This window comes from Melitaea cinxia, chromosome 10, assembly GCF_905220565.1.
Source record: "Melitaea cinxia chromosome 10, ilMelCinx1.1, whole genome shotgun sequence".
Lineage (NCBI taxonomy): Eukaryota > Metazoa > Arthropoda > Insecta > Lepidoptera > Nymphalidae > Melitaea > Melitaea cinxia.
Genome location: NC_059403.1, coordinates 13,944,192 through 13,963,428, shown reverse-complemented (window position 1 = coordinate 13,963,428; position 19,237 = coordinate 13,944,192). Strand labels below are relative to the sequence as shown.

The 19,237-nt window shown below is 34.9% G+C and overlaps 3 protein-coding genes across 4 annotated transcripts in view; 2 read left to right on the top strand and 1 right to left on the bottom strand.

Moving 5' to 3' along the window:
• The first annotated feature begins 897 nt into the window (after window positions 1-897).
• LOC123657320 (actin, cytoplasmic A3a) lies at window positions 898-3,060 on the top strand. Of its 2 annotated transcripts, none has more exons than XM_045592888.1 (3): window positions 898-989; window positions 1,590-1,950; window positions 2,055-3,060. In XM_045592888.1, exons 2-3 carry the CDS (start codon window positions 1,601-1,603, stop codon window positions 2,833-2,835), a joined length of 1,131 nt encoding a protein of 376 aa, XP_045448844.1. In that variant the 5' UTR covers window positions 898-989; window positions 1,590-1,600; the 3' UTR covers window positions 2,836-3,060. The 2 variants fall into 2 exon arrangements, with proteins under 2 accessions (XP_045448844.1, XP_045448845.1); XM_045592889.1 differs by lacking the exon at window positions 898-989 and adding an exon at window positions 1,508-1,523.
• An 8,365-nt stretch (window positions 3,061-11,425) lies between these two features.
• LOC123656991 (actin-5C) lies at window positions 11,426-13,670 on the top strand. Its single transcript, XM_045592596.1, has 3 exons — window positions 11,426-11,532; window positions 12,090-12,451; window positions 12,556-13,670. The coding sequence occupies exons 2-3, from the start codon at window positions 12,102-12,104 to the stop codon at window positions 13,334-13,336; spliced, it is 1,131 nt and encodes a 376-aa protein (XP_045448552.1). The 5' UTR covers window positions 11,426-11,532; window positions 12,090-12,101; the 3' UTR covers window positions 13,337-13,670.
• Window positions 13,671-16,335: 2,665 nt separating this feature from the next.
• The window catches only part of LOC123657313, a 36,159-nt gene continuing 33,257 nt past the window's right edge, over window positions 16,336-19,237 (bottom strand). Inside the window, exons 11-12 of the mRNA XM_045592884.1 lie at window positions 19,082-19,194; window positions 16,336-18,560 (exon numbers count right to left, since the gene is read on the bottom strand). Coding sequence (XP_045448840.1) covers window positions 18,282-18,560; window positions 19,082-19,194 — 392 coding nt within the window. The 3' untranslated portion in view covers window positions 16,336-18,281. The remainder of the gene's footprint in view (window positions 18,561-19,081; window positions 19,195-19,237) is intronic.

Below are 19,237 nucleotides of genomic sequence, written 5' to 3'. Positions count from 1 at the left end.
AATTTAAATGGGACTACATGAACCACCTTTCGATTGAAAAAAAAAATCATCGAAATCGGTCCTAACAGTAAAAAGTTCTGAGGCAAGACAAAAAAATACAGTCGAATTGAGAACTGCCTTCTTTTAATATAAAATATTTATAATATTTATTTGTATAAAGAATGTTTTGTACATACTCTATGCAAAAGGTTTAATGGATATAACTTATACAAAGATGATGTTATGTTATCCTGGTATTTATTAAGTAAAAACATTACGATAAAATATTTTGAATTTAAATATCTCAATATTTCATTAAATGTCGTTGCAACCGTTATAAATATAATATAAATAACATTTTCACTAATTCTTTATCACATACTTAGCACAAACTTACGTTATCAGTAACGACAGTCAGGCTGTCAGTATTGACTAGATACCGTAAATACAATTTGTATTAAAAAATTTGGCTGGTTAAGTATCAAAAGTTCCTGAATTTATTCTTATATAAAGATACACAGTTTTACTCTAAGATCTAAAATCAAATACAAAGTTACAAAAAAAAAACGAAACAATAGAAAGTCTAAGGCTCAGATCAATGACTTCCTTTCCTATATACTCACTGTTATATCTTTACTGCGAATATTTAAAATTTATTTTGTTTCAAGACATTTTGTTGTCGATACGAAATGTTCTTCAAAACATTAGTACATTACTTTGCCGCTTGAACAGTTGTAGCGCGAACACGTCAGGTATACGGCGCCGGTTCGAGTCGCGAATATTATCAGCTTATCACTGATAGTGTTACTATCACTTATCACGCGTTATCACATTTGGATTCACGTTACCATATAAGGTAACGAAAATTGTGATTGGTGGGATATTGTGCGTATGAACTGCGATAAGACGGTTCTATATAGTTAATGCACTCGCCAACAAGCTCATTTTTGTGAGGCGAGCTGGACGTAGCGGCTGTCGCATTTACTTATCCTCTATATTTAATTCAAAAAGTAAGTTTTTAATATCATTTCTTATTTTATTTTAATATTAAACTAATTAATTATTCATTGGATTCGTTTACTTCTTTTTTGTGTTCTTATTTTATTTTAAACGTGTCTGATAAGAACATATGTACGTGTGAAGTGTCGTTATGGTTGTTACATAATTTATTACATAATGTTTAAATGACCAAGTGATGTGATAATACCTGATCACGTGTGGGTTTTTAAAATTTTAAGAATTACTTGAAGTTTTTATTAGGAAAATGATTTCCTCTTTTTATTGGAATTGACTCTTTATCAGTCGTTACTCTAAATAGATTAGATGTCTACGTGTCCTGGCTTCCTGAATAAAATTGCTTAACTATCATAACATATTATTTTAAATTTATGATATAATAATTAACATATAAAATTTATTAAAAAAAAATCCTAATTGGCTATATCGCGACTATGGTACATAAATATATGCATATTATCATTATACATATATGGTTCAAAACCACAAGTGACAAGGCTTAAAAACCTTAACTACTTTAATTTAAAGTTAACTTCAACCTAAGCCGCACATAAATTACCAATTTTTTAACATATGTTTAATGTGTCTTTCAGACTAATTCACAATGTGCGACGAAGAAGTTGCCGCGCTGGTAGTGGACAATGGATCCGGTATGTGCAAGGCCGGTTTCGCCGGAGACGACGCGCCTCGCGCCGTCTTCCCCTCGATTGTGGGCCGCCCACGTCACCAGGGTGTGATGGTCGGTATGGGACAGAAGGACTCCTATGTAGGAGACGAGGCCCAGAGCAAGAGAGGTATCCTCACACTCAAATACCCCATCGAGCACGGTATCGTCACCAACTGGGACGATATGGAGAAGATCTGGCACCACACCTTCTACAACGAGCTGCGTGTGGCGCCCGAGGAACACCCCGTGCTGCTCACCGAAGCTCCCCTCAACCCCAAGGCTAACAGGTAAGTGTCGCTGACTCTCGAATTTACGTACTATAACTGACGTTCAATACCCTTGTTCGGTCACGTTCGGCGCAATGCTAACGCTCGCTCCTGCCTTGTTACAGAGAAAAGATGACACAAATCATGTTCGAGACCTTCAATACGCCCGCCATGTACGTCGCCATCCAAGCCGTGCTCTCGCTGTACGCTTCCGGTCGTACCACCGGTATCGTGCTGGACTCCGGGGACGGTGTCTCGCACACGGTCCCCATCTATGAGGGATACGCGCTGCCGCATGCCATCCTCCGTCTGGACTTAGCCGGTAGGGACCTCACCGACTACCTGATGAAGATCCTAACCGAGCGCGGATACTCGTTCACCACCACCGCCGAGCGTGAAATTGTGCGCGACATTAAGGAGAAGCTCTGCTACGTCGCTCTCGACTTCGAGCAGGAGATGGCCACAGCTGCCTCCAGCAGCTCGCTCGAGAAATCCTACGAACTTCCCGACGGTCAGGTCATCACCATCGGTAACGAGAGATTCCGTTGCCCAGAGGCTCTCTTCCAGCCCTCATTCTTGGGTATGGAAGCCAATGGCATCCACGAAACCACATACAACTCCATCATGAAGTGCGATGTCGACATCCGTAAGGACTTGTACGCCAACACAGTACTGTCCGGAGGTACCACAATGTACCCCGGTATCGCCGACCGTATGCAGAAGGAAATTACCGCTCTTGCCCCATCCACGATGAAAATCAAGATCATCGCTCCCCCAGAAAGGAAATACTCCGTATGGATCGGAGGATCCATCCTTGCCTCTCTGTCGACCTTCCAACAGATGTGGATCTCCAAGCAGGAGTACGACGAATCCGGCCCCTCCATCGTCCACAGGAAGTGCTTCTAAGTGTCAAATAAAACTCTTGCTAATACGATATGATGCCCTACACCGACACTCCGAACGGACGGCTCAAATTACGCTTGTGATGTATATTTTAAGTGCAGTATTTAAATAGGTTGTAAGGTATCGTAATATGCATATTACGTAATTTTTTGACAAAGATTTTTAATTTATTTATTAGAAGTCACTAACATTTTTAATAAAAAGAATAATTTATATACCGGTATAAAATTGAAGTTTTCTTTCTAACACCTCGATTTTAAAGAAATACCGTTGATGATGATTAAGCATAAACATTCATATTTTACGGTGCTCTTTTCTAATCTCGCTGTCAATTAAAACAATTTGAAATGTTGGTTTTTTTATATATCTATGAATTTAAATTCTAATAACATGCACTATTTTATCGCATAATACGTATAGTAACTATTTATAAATAGGATATTAACTTGCAAAATGGACTTAAAGAAATGGCTTAAGATCATTGCACTGCTTTAAAAACGGCAAAGAACCCATACGACATGGTCGATTATTTTAAAAAATTGAAGTTTCAAATGTTACTTCGTCTAGTTAAAAATCACTTCGTACATTTAACTCTAATATAAAACGGATAATTTGTAACGTTATTTTTAGGTAAGGAAAATAAACAGTAAAGCGTTCTTTCCTGAATTGCGGTTTTACAAAACAACATATTTACATAGAATAACAGTTAATTAATTTGTTGTCTATTTGTTTTCCTCATTAAACATACGGAATGGTTATTCTTGGCTTCAAAGGAATGGTATACTAGGATAAATAACAGTATAGATTTTAACTGAGGTAAGGGACAGCAGGAAATATCCTACTCAAAATCTGGAGCAGCTCGACTGGGGAAGTACCTCAACCTTGCAAAAGATCACGGGAAAATAATACTGCTTTCAAGCAGTGTTGTATTCCTGTGGTGAGTAAGGTGACCAGAGCTCCTAAGGGGGACTGGGGGTAGGATCCCCAACGCGCTTGCGACCCTTGTAGCATTGCAGGCGTCTATAGGCTACGGTAAACGCTTATCATTAGGTGAGGCGTACGCTTATTTGCCGACCAAGTTGTATATTCAGCCGCAACGTATTCACCGCTTACGATATTTAGGCTGGCTATTTCAAACTGACCTACAGATTACGGTGTGATCTATAATTATCCCGATACACGCCGTCTACGTTTCGTCTGTCCGCGTGACGTCATGAGTGCAACACTTCTATTTGTGGATGCTACTTTGTAAGAACTATATCTATCAACATTCGTAAAGTTTTTGATAAGGAAATAAACTAACTTGCTTATAACTTAATCATAAAGACTTTATAGGTCATTAATAAATTAAGTTAATATAATACAACCGTATACCTTGTCATTTGACATTATGTTGGTGTTGTGTATTAGACAAGTATTAACAATTAGTAATGATATTGATGTTTTAATTAGCTGATTACTAAATGAGGTGCAACCGAATAGTCTGTTTCGATTTATAATAAATTATGTTAACCTATATGCATTCAATATTTCAAACACATATTAAATTTAGTTGCAAGTTAATTGGCTTTGACACAAAGAAGTAAAAAATTGTTATTATATTTTATTAAGTATCCTTAATTTTTAATCAAAATGAATATATTTTGATAGAATGTCGTAGTCCTAAAATAACTCAAATGGGACACTCCACAGTCCACACACATGCATGACGCTGCAGGCGAGGGTCAAGGGCGGGGCGGCGATCGATTTGCCTCTACTCCTCCAGTCAGCCCGCCAGACAACTACGGCTAGACGTACGTTTAATATACGAGACATGCTATGAGAAGCTCGCTTTTTTTTTAATTATTTGTGACTAGACATCCTAGCGATTACATCTGCCTTAATACTTGCTTGGTTTTGACAGAAAAAGACTACCAACAAATAATTAAATTATTCTACAAGGTCCATGTAAATATTTGAAACTAGATGGAGACTAGAAATATGAAGAAATGTTTATTTATTTCTTATGCTCTATCTTTATAATAAATTGTGACTTCTATTTACATGTAAACAATTTCTTTAGTAGCTATATGAAATATTTTACTAGGTACTATGATAAACTCATTAATATGTAACTATATTTTGAATATAAAATAAACTTGTGGTTTGATTAAGTAAAACACACTCTCTATGCTGTGAAAGTTGTTAGAAACCGAATATAAAGCATATAATTATTATATTCAATGTTTTATGCGTGCTTTTAATTTAATTGTAAGACAAAGTTACATGGCAACAAATGTAATTAGTAATATTACTTAAATAAATAATATTAAAACAATATATAATATAATATCAAATTATATAATGACTAAATGATCCGGTGAACTGCTTTAACGCGTTTTTTTTTTTATACATAGGTAATTTTCTTATATACCAACCTTGTCCTGACTCCGGGCATTAACGAATACAAAATTTACTTATTCTACTTACAATAATTGTGTTTGCAGGCAAACGAAGAAAAACCGACTTCAATTATATCGACAAGTAATACAACGTAGGTAGACGAAAAAATAGTCAAGTAAACACGCATTATCAAAGATTACCTACTCTAAAAGTTGTAATCAGATCTTGATGAGATGTTTATCATGTGGTCAAATTTAAAAATTTGACCACATGATAATCATCGTTTTTAACGTTTTTTTTTTCGTTTACAAGCAAACAATTATTTGTTTCTTTTTTTGTGTACCTCAGATCTTTTCATTGGGTGGACGGACCGATTTTGACGTTTTTTTTTAATTGAAAGGTGTTTCGTTACATATGGTCCTATTTAAAGTTAATTGAAATCTAACAAGAACTTTTCGAGTTATATACTTATTAATTCAGTCAATCTGTACAAAAACTGTGTGTAAAGGGCCGCTAATGGAAAAGTTTTGGGGCAGTTCTGATTTTTTTTCATTCTATGCGTATTTTAAGGTGCTGAATCCAAATCTGAGGTTTGCGGACCATATTTCGTAACGAGACATTGAAAAATTCGCAAAAAAAGCAAAAAAAATCTGCTCTTTTTTACGATTTTTTGCTTAAAACTCGAAAACTATTAAATTTTAGTAAATGGTTTATTTACAGAAATTACCGACCGATTATTGACACTAGACATTCCTAACTAATTCGTTCATTAACGCATTATTCCGAACCTTAATTATTATAGCTTGACGTTTGGCCAGAAGCTTCTCACGGTGTTTATAAACAAAGACCAATAATTTTCCCCAAAGCGAAGGGTTAATTTAATTTAATTATAGCCGAGCTTACGCACTCACGAAAGGTATCATACGGGACGAGTTTTTCAAAGTATCTCGTCTATTTAAATGAAGTTAAATTTAATAAAGGCTAGGATTTTTTTTCATGCGAAACGTGATCGATAAAACCTATAGAGCCCCCCATCCGGAGGAATGCAGTTAGTAGACGAATACCCAATTTACTTGATAAATTACTATCGTATGAATATAATTGTAGATATTACTGTTCTGGCATAAATTCTATTCGATAAGGAATGGTACCTATGTGAAAAACACTCATTATTCTTTTTACAGCAATATTTTTACTGCTTAATAATATTCAACCGTTAAAACTATAACGGCATATTTCAGTAAATAAAGTTAATTTTACTGTCTGCTATAATTTAAAACTTTATAATTGATCTTAGTTATGCGAAGTGGTTACAGATTATTTTGGTACAGCCATTTGTTTTCTTCATTTGTTTTTTATACCTAATATACTAAGCAAAGAGTTTTTATCATTGTGGTTTTATCACTTATAAGCTGAAGATTCTTGGACTATATTTGAAGAGTATGTAATAACTAATAGGTAATCAAACAAAATATTTTTAAGTGCTTAAATATATTACTATACCTTAATATATTTTTTTTAAACAAAATTTATATCCTTCTTCGACACTAATTTTTGACATAAATTAAAAAAAAAATCAGATTACTTTTTATACAAACACTGTAGGTATTCCTTAAACATCGTATCCTGTGCAGGTGAATAAAAAACATTAGAGCGATGATAGATCCTCTACATTGTGCCTTTTGAATGTTAAAACTTAAAACTTGTCTTTTAACTTGAAGTAAACCTTTTTTCTAGTTTGAAAAAATCATAATCCATCCATCTTATGATGTTAAAGTTAAGGAATAGATTTGTAGGACGGTATAAATGCACACGATGTGAGGGTTTGTTATATTTATGTATAGAATGAAGGACAAACCGTGTGTTTGTGAACAAATAAAGCGTAAACAAAAAAATATATATTTATAACGATTCGGTGCTCGTTTTGAAGTGACTTTTTCTATAATAACACTTTACTGTACCTATTTGATTTTGATAAAATGTATTTAACAAAATTTTTGGATTTTTTTGTCAAACTATCCATTTAAACTACGGCTACAAAAACCAAAACATAGGTATCATAACAATACTGTAATTGTTTAATCTAAATTTAAAAAGTCTATGGATATTAATCATTAGTAGATATAAAAATTCAATGTAAAGAATTTTCCTAAACGAAGTTAGGTATACGCCATGGAAGCAATTCGTCACACTCGCTCAAGGCTTCGCGAACATTATGCACATGATAATGAATCATTTCAATACAACACGATATGTAATATGTATTCTCTCCGAATAGTAAATACTTACAATACAATAGCGTATTCTAAACTTGTTATTCGTACCTTATAACGTATCCTTCGTTGAGTCATGTGAGATCCAAAACGGATATAAAATAATATTACCTTAAGCCTTGTTCTTTATTAATTTTTCGCAGAAATAACAAGGAAGTTCTCGCATAAAAGTGAATCACGAAATACTGTAATCTGATACTATGTTTTGAATATTTTATATGATATTTAACCTATCTCTTGGTGAAATTACTTATCAAGAATTTTTTTGGTACCTGTGTAGTAAAAAAGATCTTTGAAAAATAATAAAATCATTGGGAATGTAAAGAATACTTAAATCGAGTGGATCTACTGTGTATTAAATAATTGTGTTTGCTCGCAAACGAAAAAAAACCGACTTCAATTACATCGACAAGTAAATACAACGTAGATCGACGAAAAAATAGTCAAGCAACTACGCGTTATTAAAGATTACTCAAAAAGTAGTTATCAAATCTCGATAAAATTTATATGTGACCACATGATAAACATCAGCTTTCGATTAAATTAAAAATTATCAAAATCGGTACACCCAGTAAAAAGTTATTAGGGATTTTCGAGAGTTTCCCTCGATTCCTCTAGGATCCCATCATCAAATCCTAGTTTCCTTATCACGGTACCAAACTAGGAATATCCCCTTTCCAACAAAAAAAGAATTATCAAAATCGGTATATCCAGTAGAAAGTGATGCGGTATAATACAACGTAGGTCGACGAAAAAAGCGTCAAGTAAAAACACATTATTAGATATAACTCGAAAAGTAGTTGTTAGATCTCAAATAAATTTAAATGGGACCAATTGGCACACACCACCTTTCGATTAAAACAAAATTTGTCGAAATCGGTCCACACGGGCGAAAGTTCTGATGTAACATACATAAAAAAAAAAAAAAAAAATACAGTCGAATTGAGAACCTCCTCCTTTTTTGGAAGTCGGTTAAAAAGAAATGAACATGTTACGGTCGAAATCGTATCGGAAATAATTCAACAAGTAAGGTAAAAAATCCCTAGCCTTGACCGTTCAATTAGGACCCTTGGCTTAGGAAATGACTTCTGATGGCCGAGGGCTGATTCAGCGTTGTAGTACGCATGCGCGACGCAACACCATCTGAGATCTGACTCATCGTAATTTATACGTACTTACATAAATATAGCTACTAAGTCAGAGGTTAGGAAATATGAATAAAATTAATCTACGCAAAAATCGTATGTATGTATGTAGTTAATTTTAGCACGCGCTAAGTAAGTAAATACTGAACACAAAATGTTTGATAGACCTCATACTAAAAAATCATTAAATATATTTTTTTTTATCCAATAATATTAATAGTTAATAGTATTTTAAAAATTGATCGTAGATCGAATTGGATCGTAGCAAGTGGAAAGAAGTGGTCTCTGCCTACCCCTACGGGAAAGAGGCGTGATTATATGTATGTATGTATGTATTTTAAAAATTAGTGTTACAGTTTTGTAGTAAAGAAAATTACCTACATTTGTTTAAATTAAAGACCTTTCGACATCTCTTACAAATGACACAAATGACAATGACAATCTAAGGCTCAACAACAAAAACATCACGTTGTGCAATTTATCACGTTTAAGTATTTGTGTTTGCACGCAAACGAAAAAAAAACCGACCTCAATTAGGTACATCGACAAGTAATACAACGTAAGTACACGAATAAAATTAAAAAACGCACTAGTTGCCACTACGATTTCCGAAGGTTAACCTTGATTTCTCTGGAATGCCATGATCAGATCCTGGTCTCCTTATCATGATACCACCATCGGGATATCTACATTTCAACAAAAAAAGAATCATCAAAATCGGTTCACAAACAACGAAGTTATCAGCGAACAAAAAATATATATATATATATATATATGTAGTTAAATTGAGAAACCTCCTTTTTTGCAGTCGGAAAAAATAATTCCTAGGAAAATTATAAAAACGTGATTTTTTTTTAAATAGAAAAACTTATCTAATTAGTCTTTGCAGTGCTGATACTAAATAGGTAGGTACTATCTACAACAAAAGATACGTTAGAAACCTCTAAAATTATCAGTGTTTCTCTAGCATAATATGCATATATTATTCATATAAACCTTCCTCTTGAATCACCCTATCTATTAAAAAACCGCATCAAAATCCGTTGCGTAGTCTTAAAGATCTAAGCATACCTACAAACAGCAGGAAGCGACTGTTTTATACTATGTAGTGATAATTGATACTGCAATGCAACAGCATTTTAGAATTTCCATGTTTACAATATAACAAAAAAAAAATCATTGGTAAGTATTAATATGTAGGTATTAAAAAAAATACTTATTCAGTAAAAAATTTCAAGCTAAAGCTACATTTGATACCTACGTAAATTATGGATAACGGTAAAATTCTCTCAGAATATAACGTTATTTATCTTACCTGCTTTAAAAAGTAAAGTATTAACATAAGTAATTGCCGAGCTTATTATAATTATACGTAGACTAACTAATTTAAACTTATTAGATGTTTTAACCAAAATATATTATTGTAACATTAATTAATTTTTGCTGAAGGCTACAAATAAATTATTCATGCATATAATAATTATCTCAACGTTGCTTGTATGTGCACCGTGCAGCATCGGTTCCCAGGTATGCAAGAAAGAACGAAACGTCACGTGATTTCAATCAATGACAGATAAGGCATGCGTCGAGACAGATAACCCGACCCAAACAAATAAAACCTATAACCGAAACGCTCCTACCGTGTAAGAGTTCTTTGTTATTTTGTCAGCTTACTTTATCACAAAACCGACGACTATTTGATATTGAATGAATCGTTCTTAGTGTTCTTACTACACAAACATTTTCAAATATGTTTGTGTGAACATGAGCCCGGCTCGTGTACGTATACGTAGTGACCGTTGCGAGCGTTCACCAATCAGAATCGCGTGGCCATATATGGTAAAGCATTCGGTTTGCTGCGAGAACTGAGGAGGTCGACAAGTGTAAAAATTAATGTTCGCAGAAAAAGAATTATTCCAATTTTAATTTATGAATAATCGTTTGACATTAGTACGATAAACTGTCAGTCAATACATATATGTATTTAATAGGTCATTTTGATAATACTCGAAATTACATATAAAAATTGTACCTTAGTAATAGTATGTGCTAAGCAGGTGATATTGTTTTGCGTAGGCTGAACTCATAAGCTGATATCTGCATGTAAAGCAAATCAACCTTCGCACACGAGCGACGCATGAAAGAAGTGGTCTGTATTTCTCACAGATCGATCGACTTACCTACATAATATTTTATTTCTCTTACTTGAATAACAGAGTAAGTTTATTCAACAATTAACATATAGTTATATTAGTTAGTACTTACTACAAAATATGTATCTATTCTTAAAATATTTGTTAAAAAATTAAAAAATATATAGGTATATTATATTTCTTAACACTATATTATTGATGCGTACTATAACGACCAATAGAACCCTAAATCATCGCGAAAGTAGTAAACACCTCAAACATCTGTGCGTGTTGGAACGATGCCAATATTGATTATTATTTTTTTACTTTCGCTACTGTAATTGATGCATGCACGCATATATGTATGTTAATAGTAATCTAATTATATAGACTCGGGTCGACTAGTATGAATACCTAAAGAATTTAAAGGCCAGTGTGAGAACCGTGAGATGTCGTTATCAAGTAGCGCGCTATCAACGCCGGTTCCGCGGCGTCGGCCTGAGGGGAAGGGGGGACGCGCAGGCTCCCTGCAGCGCAATACCATATATGGTAACGAAAACTCAGGATTTCTGCGATTGGTGGATAGCTCGCCGCGGTTGCGGGCTCGCGGGTAGGGGCGCCCCGATAACCGGTCTCATTTATATACTGCGGGTCCCTCGTCCGCCAACATTCCACGAAGTGTACTCGAGTTGAGGTGTTGTGCAGCATAACCGAGGCTGTGCAATAGCGATATTAATTTATTTATTTAATAGGACTATTTAATTTAAAGTAAGTTTATTATTGTGCACTCAAAACGTGATTCGTGTTTATTATTTTAGTGTTTAGTGATAACATAGTGCAGTAAAGTGTGTGCGGTCAGTGACACGGAGTCGGGCCGGTCGTGTAGCGCCGGTCGGGATACCGGGAAGGCCGGTTGTGGTAGGGCGTGGTCGAAGCTTTTGTACTGTTATTTTGTCATAATAATTAATTTTATTTGTATTAAGCCAAATAAATTTTTCCGAAAAGTGCAAAAACCATCGTCTACTTTTACCGACCGGTTAACGCCCGTCTCCGTGTCTCTCCGCGTGAGTCGCCACGTCCTCGTAACGTAGCTTCTCATTAGACGATTCCTTTTAAGGGAACTTCGACTTATCGCCCACAGCGACGTGGGTGATTTCAACACGGAGCCTTTTAAGGATTCGCTAATAGACATTGAATTCGCCCAGACTACTACGAAATTCGGTTTCTTCTTTTTTAACGACTTAAACTTATTTTAATAATTATTAACGTAATATTTTGTTATTTAATATTATAATTATTAAAACAAATAATTTCTACTTTTACAGACTTAATTCACAATGTGCGACGAAGAAGTTGCCGCGCTGGTAGTGGACAATGGATCCGGTATGTGCAAGGCCGGTTTCGCCGGAGACGACGCGCCTCGCGCCGTCTTCCCCTCGATTGTGGGCCGCCCACGTCACCAGGGTGTGATGGTCGGTATGGGACAGAAGGACTCCTATGTAGGAGACGAGGCCCAGAGCAAGAGAGGTATCCTCACACTCAAATACCCCATCGAGCACGGTATCGTCACCAACTGGGACGATATGGAGAAGATCTGGCACCACACCTTCTACAACGAGCTGCGTGTGGCGCCCGAGGAACACCCCGTGCTGCTCACCGAAGCTCCCCTCAACCCCAAGGCTAACAGGTGAGTGTCGCTGACTCTCGAATTTACGTACTTTAACTGACGTTCAATACCCTTGTTCGGTCACGTTCGGCGCAATGCTAACGCTCGCTTCTGCCTTGTTACAGAGAAAAGATGACACAAATCATGTTCGAGACCTTCAATACGCCCGCCATGTACGTCGCCATCCAAGCCGTGCTCTCGCTGTACGCTTCCGGTCGTACCACCGGTATCGTGCTGGACTCCGGCGACGGTGTCTCACACACGGTCCCCATCTACGAGGGATACGCGCTGCCGCATGCCATCCTCCGTCTGGACTTGGCCGGTAGGGACCTCACCGACTACCTGATGAAGATCCTCACCGAGCGCGGATACTCGTTCACCACCACCGCCGAGCGTGAAATCGTGCGCGACATTAAGGAGAAGCTCTGCTACGTCGCTCTCGACTTCGAGCAGGAGATGGCCACAGCCGCCTCCAGCAGCTCGCTCGAGAAGTCCTACGAACTTCCCGACGGTCAGGTCATCACCATCGGTAACGAGAGATTCCGTTGCCCAGAGGCCCTCTTCCAGCCCTCATTCTTGGGTATGGAAGCGTGCGGCATCCACGAAACCACATACAACTCCATCATGAAGTGCGACGTCGACATCCGTAAGGACTTGTACGCCAACACAGTACTGTCCGGAGGTACCACAATGTACCCGGGTATCGCCGACCGTATGCAGAAGGAAATCACAGCCTTAGCTCCCTCTACAATGAAAATCAAAATCATCGCTCCTCCAGAGAGAAAGTACTCCGTATGGATCGGAGGATCCATCCTTGCCTCTCTGTCGACCTTCCAACAGATGTGGATCTCCAAGCAGGAGTACGACGAGTCTGGCCCCTCGATCGTCCACAGGAAGTGCTTCTAAGCGCGCAATCGAAGCGCAACGCTGCCACCAGAAGCGGCCCGCGGCTCGGCCGGTCCCGCGGCCGGCTGCTCAACTCAGGCTTGTAATCTCCGTTAATTTAATTGTACGTAAGATATTATTATATGTAATTAAATCGTAATAGTGACGGCAGGACGGAGCGCGGCGCCGCGGGCGCGCCTCGACCGCCGGCCTCGGTACTGCACTCGCCAAAGGATCTTTTTGTAATCTCATGAATGATGATTGTATGTGCTGAAACGGATAAGACTACTTTCTTACTAGGTCATTTATAAATTATAAAATAACAAAAATACAAGAAAAAAATCTGAAAAATTAACCTGTCTTTCTTTTCACCCATCCTTGACATAGTTTATATCAAAATAAACTTGCGCGCTTTCGATAAGAGCAACGTTCGACATTGACTTTGTACGAAAATAAACATCTGTAAGCGTGGTAGTAACGTTAAAAATAGCGCAACACCGCTTTCAAAAATAAATACCAAATAGATTGACTTAAAGCAATATTATTAACCCAATAATTAATGCTCTGTATGTTTAGATCCAAACTACGCAACAGATTTTGATACGGTTTCTTTTAGTAAATAGGGATTCCAGAGGACGGTGTCTATTTATAGTACATGCATAATATAGTAGAGAAACTCCGTTTTTGCGACCACGCGAAGTCGGGGCGGGTCGCTAGTAATATTATAAAACTAAAAAGTTAGTTTTAAACGCGTCATTCTCAGTAACTACTGGTTTGAATTGAAAAATTCTTTATTCGATAGCTATTTACTAAGGCCATAATTATAATGTTTTAGTACTTTTCCTCCAAATGAACATGCATAAAACCGTAGGGCAGAACTAGTTGAGTATATAATGAAACGTCAGTAAAATTTGTTTAATTAGGAGTCAAATTTTTGGAAATGAAACCTCAAACTAAGATACCTACTTCTCAAACGAAGTTGAATAAAATATGTAATGTAGTAAATGACGATATTCAATATATTATTATTCTCTATAATACTATCATGTAACACATTACTGTGGCTTGTGAATTGTAATATGCATAAAATATTTTTATTTTATACTATTATTTGTTTCAATTTACGTTTTTTTTAGAATAACTCATACAATCCAGAAAAATAATCATTACTATAAGATTTGAAGATGTAGGTATTGAATCACGACAAAATTAAAATTACTTATTCTTGAATGAAGTCTGCAGGTTACTTATTCTTGAATGAAATCTGCAGGCATAATTGTGTTTGCTGGCAAACGAAGAAAAACCGACTTCAATTATATCGACAAATAATACAACGTAGGTAGACGAAAAAATAGTCAAGTAAATCCGCATTATCAAAGATTACTCCAAAAATTGTAATCAGATCTCGATGAAATTTAAATGTGACCACATAATAAACATCGGCTTTCGATTAAATTAAAAATAATCAAAACTGGTAAAAACCCAGTAAAAAGCTATGCGGATTTTCGAGGGTTTCCCTCGATTTCTCTGGGATCCCATCATTCTGATGATGGGATCCCAGAGAAATCGAGAATCCTAGTTTCCTTATCATGGTACCAAACTAGGGATATCTCCTTTCCTACAAAAAAATAATTATCAAAATAGGCTAGGGCAAGCGACGAGATAGAAGTGTGTGCGAGAGTTCATAATAGGTACCTACTTAACAGATTTCTTACCACCTTTCAAGTATCCTTGAGCAAATTGACAAACAATAACATAAAAGTAAACTGAGTTGAACTCTAGCGATAAGCTCAGCATTGTCTTTTCCCTCCTGGAGTAATACAACAGCAGGAAGCTTTTATTTCCGCTATGAAATACGTCGAGATGAGAATTGATTTTATAAAACTGAAGAATGTGTAGCCTTATCCTCTATTATTTTTGTGCTTCCTTTAGTTTAATTTTTAATAACGAATTTCCATCAAAACTTATTGTTAAAGACCGCGACCTGAATATACTTACCATATTTTAAGGCTATCTTTTTTATCCTCCGGATGCTATAAGTTTGATGCTAATGTCTGCGTCTGTATAGCTGACTGATTTCGATGCGATTTTTTTACGTGAAAGCGGGTCCTTGTAGTGGTTCTTACTTCTTAGGTATGCTTGGCTAAAATCGATTCAATACTTTGAAGAATATCAGCTCTTTTCCATAATGCATTTTTGTGATAAAGATTTTTTTTTTGTGGAGGGATATTCTTAAAATTTAAATTTAATAGTTTTTGTTTTACCTAAATAAAACATCCAGTGTTTTCCATTTAAATTGTTATAACAATTCAGATCCAAAAACAGACATGATGATATAGTCACCAGGGCCGTAAATAGATATCTAAGCTCTGATTTTCTTTGGACAATTTCCGATGCACACGATAAATGCGTCATCCAGTCTTTATAGTAGACAATGCTAATTTAATGTTCCTTAAATAGCTTGAAATTGAAACCTTGTTTTATAAATATGGTAAGGTTCAACAGGAATACTATCTAATAAACAATTACATACCTATGTCATCTTATAGTTACTTATGACCAACCAAGTATGCGAGATGAATGAGTTATGAAGTAGTGATGGTGCTAACGCTTCAGCCTGTAATATCTCACTGCTGGGTATAGGTCTCTTTTCCCATGTAGGAGAAGGGTCAGCTTAATCCACCACGCTGCTCCAATGCGTTGGCGGTTATATTACTATGAGTAACGATCGCTATTACGTGTACATGATAACAGCCGACGGCTACGTGCTCTCCGATGCACGGTGAGGAGACCTACAAGGACTGCACACAAACACAGACCATGGCAAACATTTGTATGATCAATACAAATGTTTATCATGTGCGGGGATCGAACCCTTAACCGCCAGCGCAACAGCCACAAACCAGTGCTGTGACCGTTGCGCCAACGCGGCGTGATGATGCTAAATACTAAATAAGTTTTTTTAAATAGAAGTAAAATCTAAGGATTCAGATCATTATGTTATAAAATTAAAATAAAAATAGTTTTGGATTTTATTACGAACATCACAAATATTTCGACATAATTAAAAGTATTTTTACAGATACAATTTCTTGGATATTTCAGTATAAAATAGTGAGGTTTAAAATAAATATCGACAAATATGTTTAGAAAAAATATCATGGTTAGTAAACGAAGCAAGCAATGTACTGTATAATTTTTCAAAATTTATCAACTGAAAACTTCTGTGTAAATTTTTTATTTAATACTTTGTCGACATCAAGTCACTACTTTAGAAGTTACCCCTTACCTTATAATTCACACGTTATATAATAAATAGTTAAAAATAGTTTTATAGCTGTCATTGTTAATTAGACGATGATTAAAATTCTGTTACAAAAATGTTTAAAATGTGAGGTTATTGAAAACATTAAAAGTGGTAACTAATTAGGTTTAAATTAACGATATATGAATGAACTACATAAAAATTCATAAATAGGGTTCTTCGAAAACTTTACTTGATTTGTTTTTGAAGACAATTTTAGTTTGCTTAAGAGCGTAGAATTATAAATGAAAATATTTCAGAATTTCTAATATTGACTTTACAAATTAGACGGTTTAGAAACTGTAAGCTGTGTGTATGTTACCAATTTTCAAACTTAAAAAAATTATAAATGTAATAAAAGTGCAATTAATTTATGTATTTTGGTAAATATAAATATATTATAAGCGCAGCTTTATATACATAAAATTTGCAATAATAAAACAAAACGTCAAAATAAGAGTCGATTGCTGTTGTTCTTTGGAATTGCTTGTTCTTGTTGGTTGAATTGTTTTCATGCATTTATAAAAACCAAACTATACTGGTTAAATTTATAAAACACAAAAAAAAAACATTATCAAAGTATAGTTAAAAAATATATATGTATATGATTCCAATTACGTAAGTTTTTCAAACATAGAAATAGCCACGTGTTGGATCACAAAAAATTGAAAGGAATGTGAAAAAAGCAAAAAAATATTGCAAAAAATGATTGTTGATTTGTGCAAAAGCAACTCAACTACGAACTTAAAAGTATACTTAATTTATATTCAAGATTTTCAAGTCAGCACTGACGTTGGGTTCATTTTAAAACTATGTTAGTTTGAGACAAACAAAAAACGTTAAAAATTAAGTTGCCATAAAATTTACTAACGTCTAACTGGACTAGCTCCTTCATTAAGCCTAATTTAAATAAATTAAGGATCGACAAGCCTAAAATACGATCAGAACAAATTATTTTTTTTATTACCAGTATTGGGTTTGTCAATAAACTGAGTGGTTGTAGGAACAAATGGTATATTTTTTAAGTGTTATTTAGTGCATGATTATTTTTTACCTGTCAATTATTGATAGCTTTAAAAACATACTTATAAACTTGTGGTGATTATGAACTTCGTGTAATAGACTTATAGATCCTTGTTGTTAAAACATTAAAATATAACTAATAAGAACTTAATTTGAATCAAAACTTAAAATAATAAAACCTACATACATATATCAATATAAAGTACTCAGAACAACTAAGCGTATTAACTGGTGTTGTGCGGGTCTTCAACAGATTCAAAGAAATAGTCTAATATTATATGTTATGAGATTTATGCATTTGAAACAACTATAAATTGTAACACAAGTAAATATACAACACATCAATTTAAAAATTTAGTCATAGAAAGTTGTGTAAGTCGAGTAGTTATAGAATCGAATGTTGGTATTTTGTCAGTTCATTGCACAAATCTCAGTCTAAGTTACTATTACATAAATATTATTATACAGACAACACATTTTGTACTTCAGACTTCTAAAATTAACTGTAGTTTAAGGCCACATTTAGTTAACATACTGAATAGTTTAAAAAATTCATTGGACACTAATTGATTTCAGATGTTCTTAACACTCTTATAACACACAAGCACACACGTCAGATTGTTTTCCATAAAGTTTTTGTTAAGATTCACTATCTCTTATGCTGTCTTCTGTCGCTTTACGTATGTCACTGAGAGGGTTCCCATGTACCCTAAATCTGTAGACACAGGTGTATGTAGGGTTCCCGTGATTACTTTCAACCCTCAGTTCAATTATGTCATATGCTACTGGATATTCTACTCCGTCTATGTTTATCGTCTTGGGATATTTCACAGGGAAGTACTGTATTGATGTGCCGTTTGCATCGTACATATATTCACCAAATAGATGAGGATCTGGGTCCATTTCACCGTGCAAACCCTGAAAGGAAGATTTAAATATGAGCCGCAACTCAACTTTAATATACAAAGTTAATTTTATGCCCATTGTACTTCACTGTCTGTAACTATCTTTATGCTTAATTACGTAAAATAAAGTATAAAATAAATAAATAGATAAATTTTTTAAAGATCCATTTGCAACTGTTATTATTTTTTTTAAATAGAATAATAAACGAAATAGAAGAAATTCAATTATTCTAAGATATATTATTCTCAGTGCGAAGCTATTTATATTAATGAAACACTTGCAAGAAAACAGAAATATAAAGACCTTTGTTAGAAATATTGTCTAGTTCATAAATATTCATAAATTCATGCAATGTTTGAAAATTATTTTTTTTGTAATAAAATAACACATTATGGCATCTTTATAATGTTTTTCTTTTAAGTAAATGACTTAGTTTTACAAAAAAAAAAACCTTGAAAATACTACAATGTTGTTTTTTGCATTTAGCAATTTTCCTGTAAATGCCTCAATAACGTATTTGTAATTAAACTTACGTAGACAGAGAAGTTTTTAGGTGCTGATTCGATTTTCCCCTCAACTGCTAGCAGCCTGGACATGTGTTCCAGGGAGAAACCAGTAACTTCGATAATCGCGTATGTCCTTATTACTAAAAACAGAGTGGTACATAATGTTAATTATTTAAGTAGGTA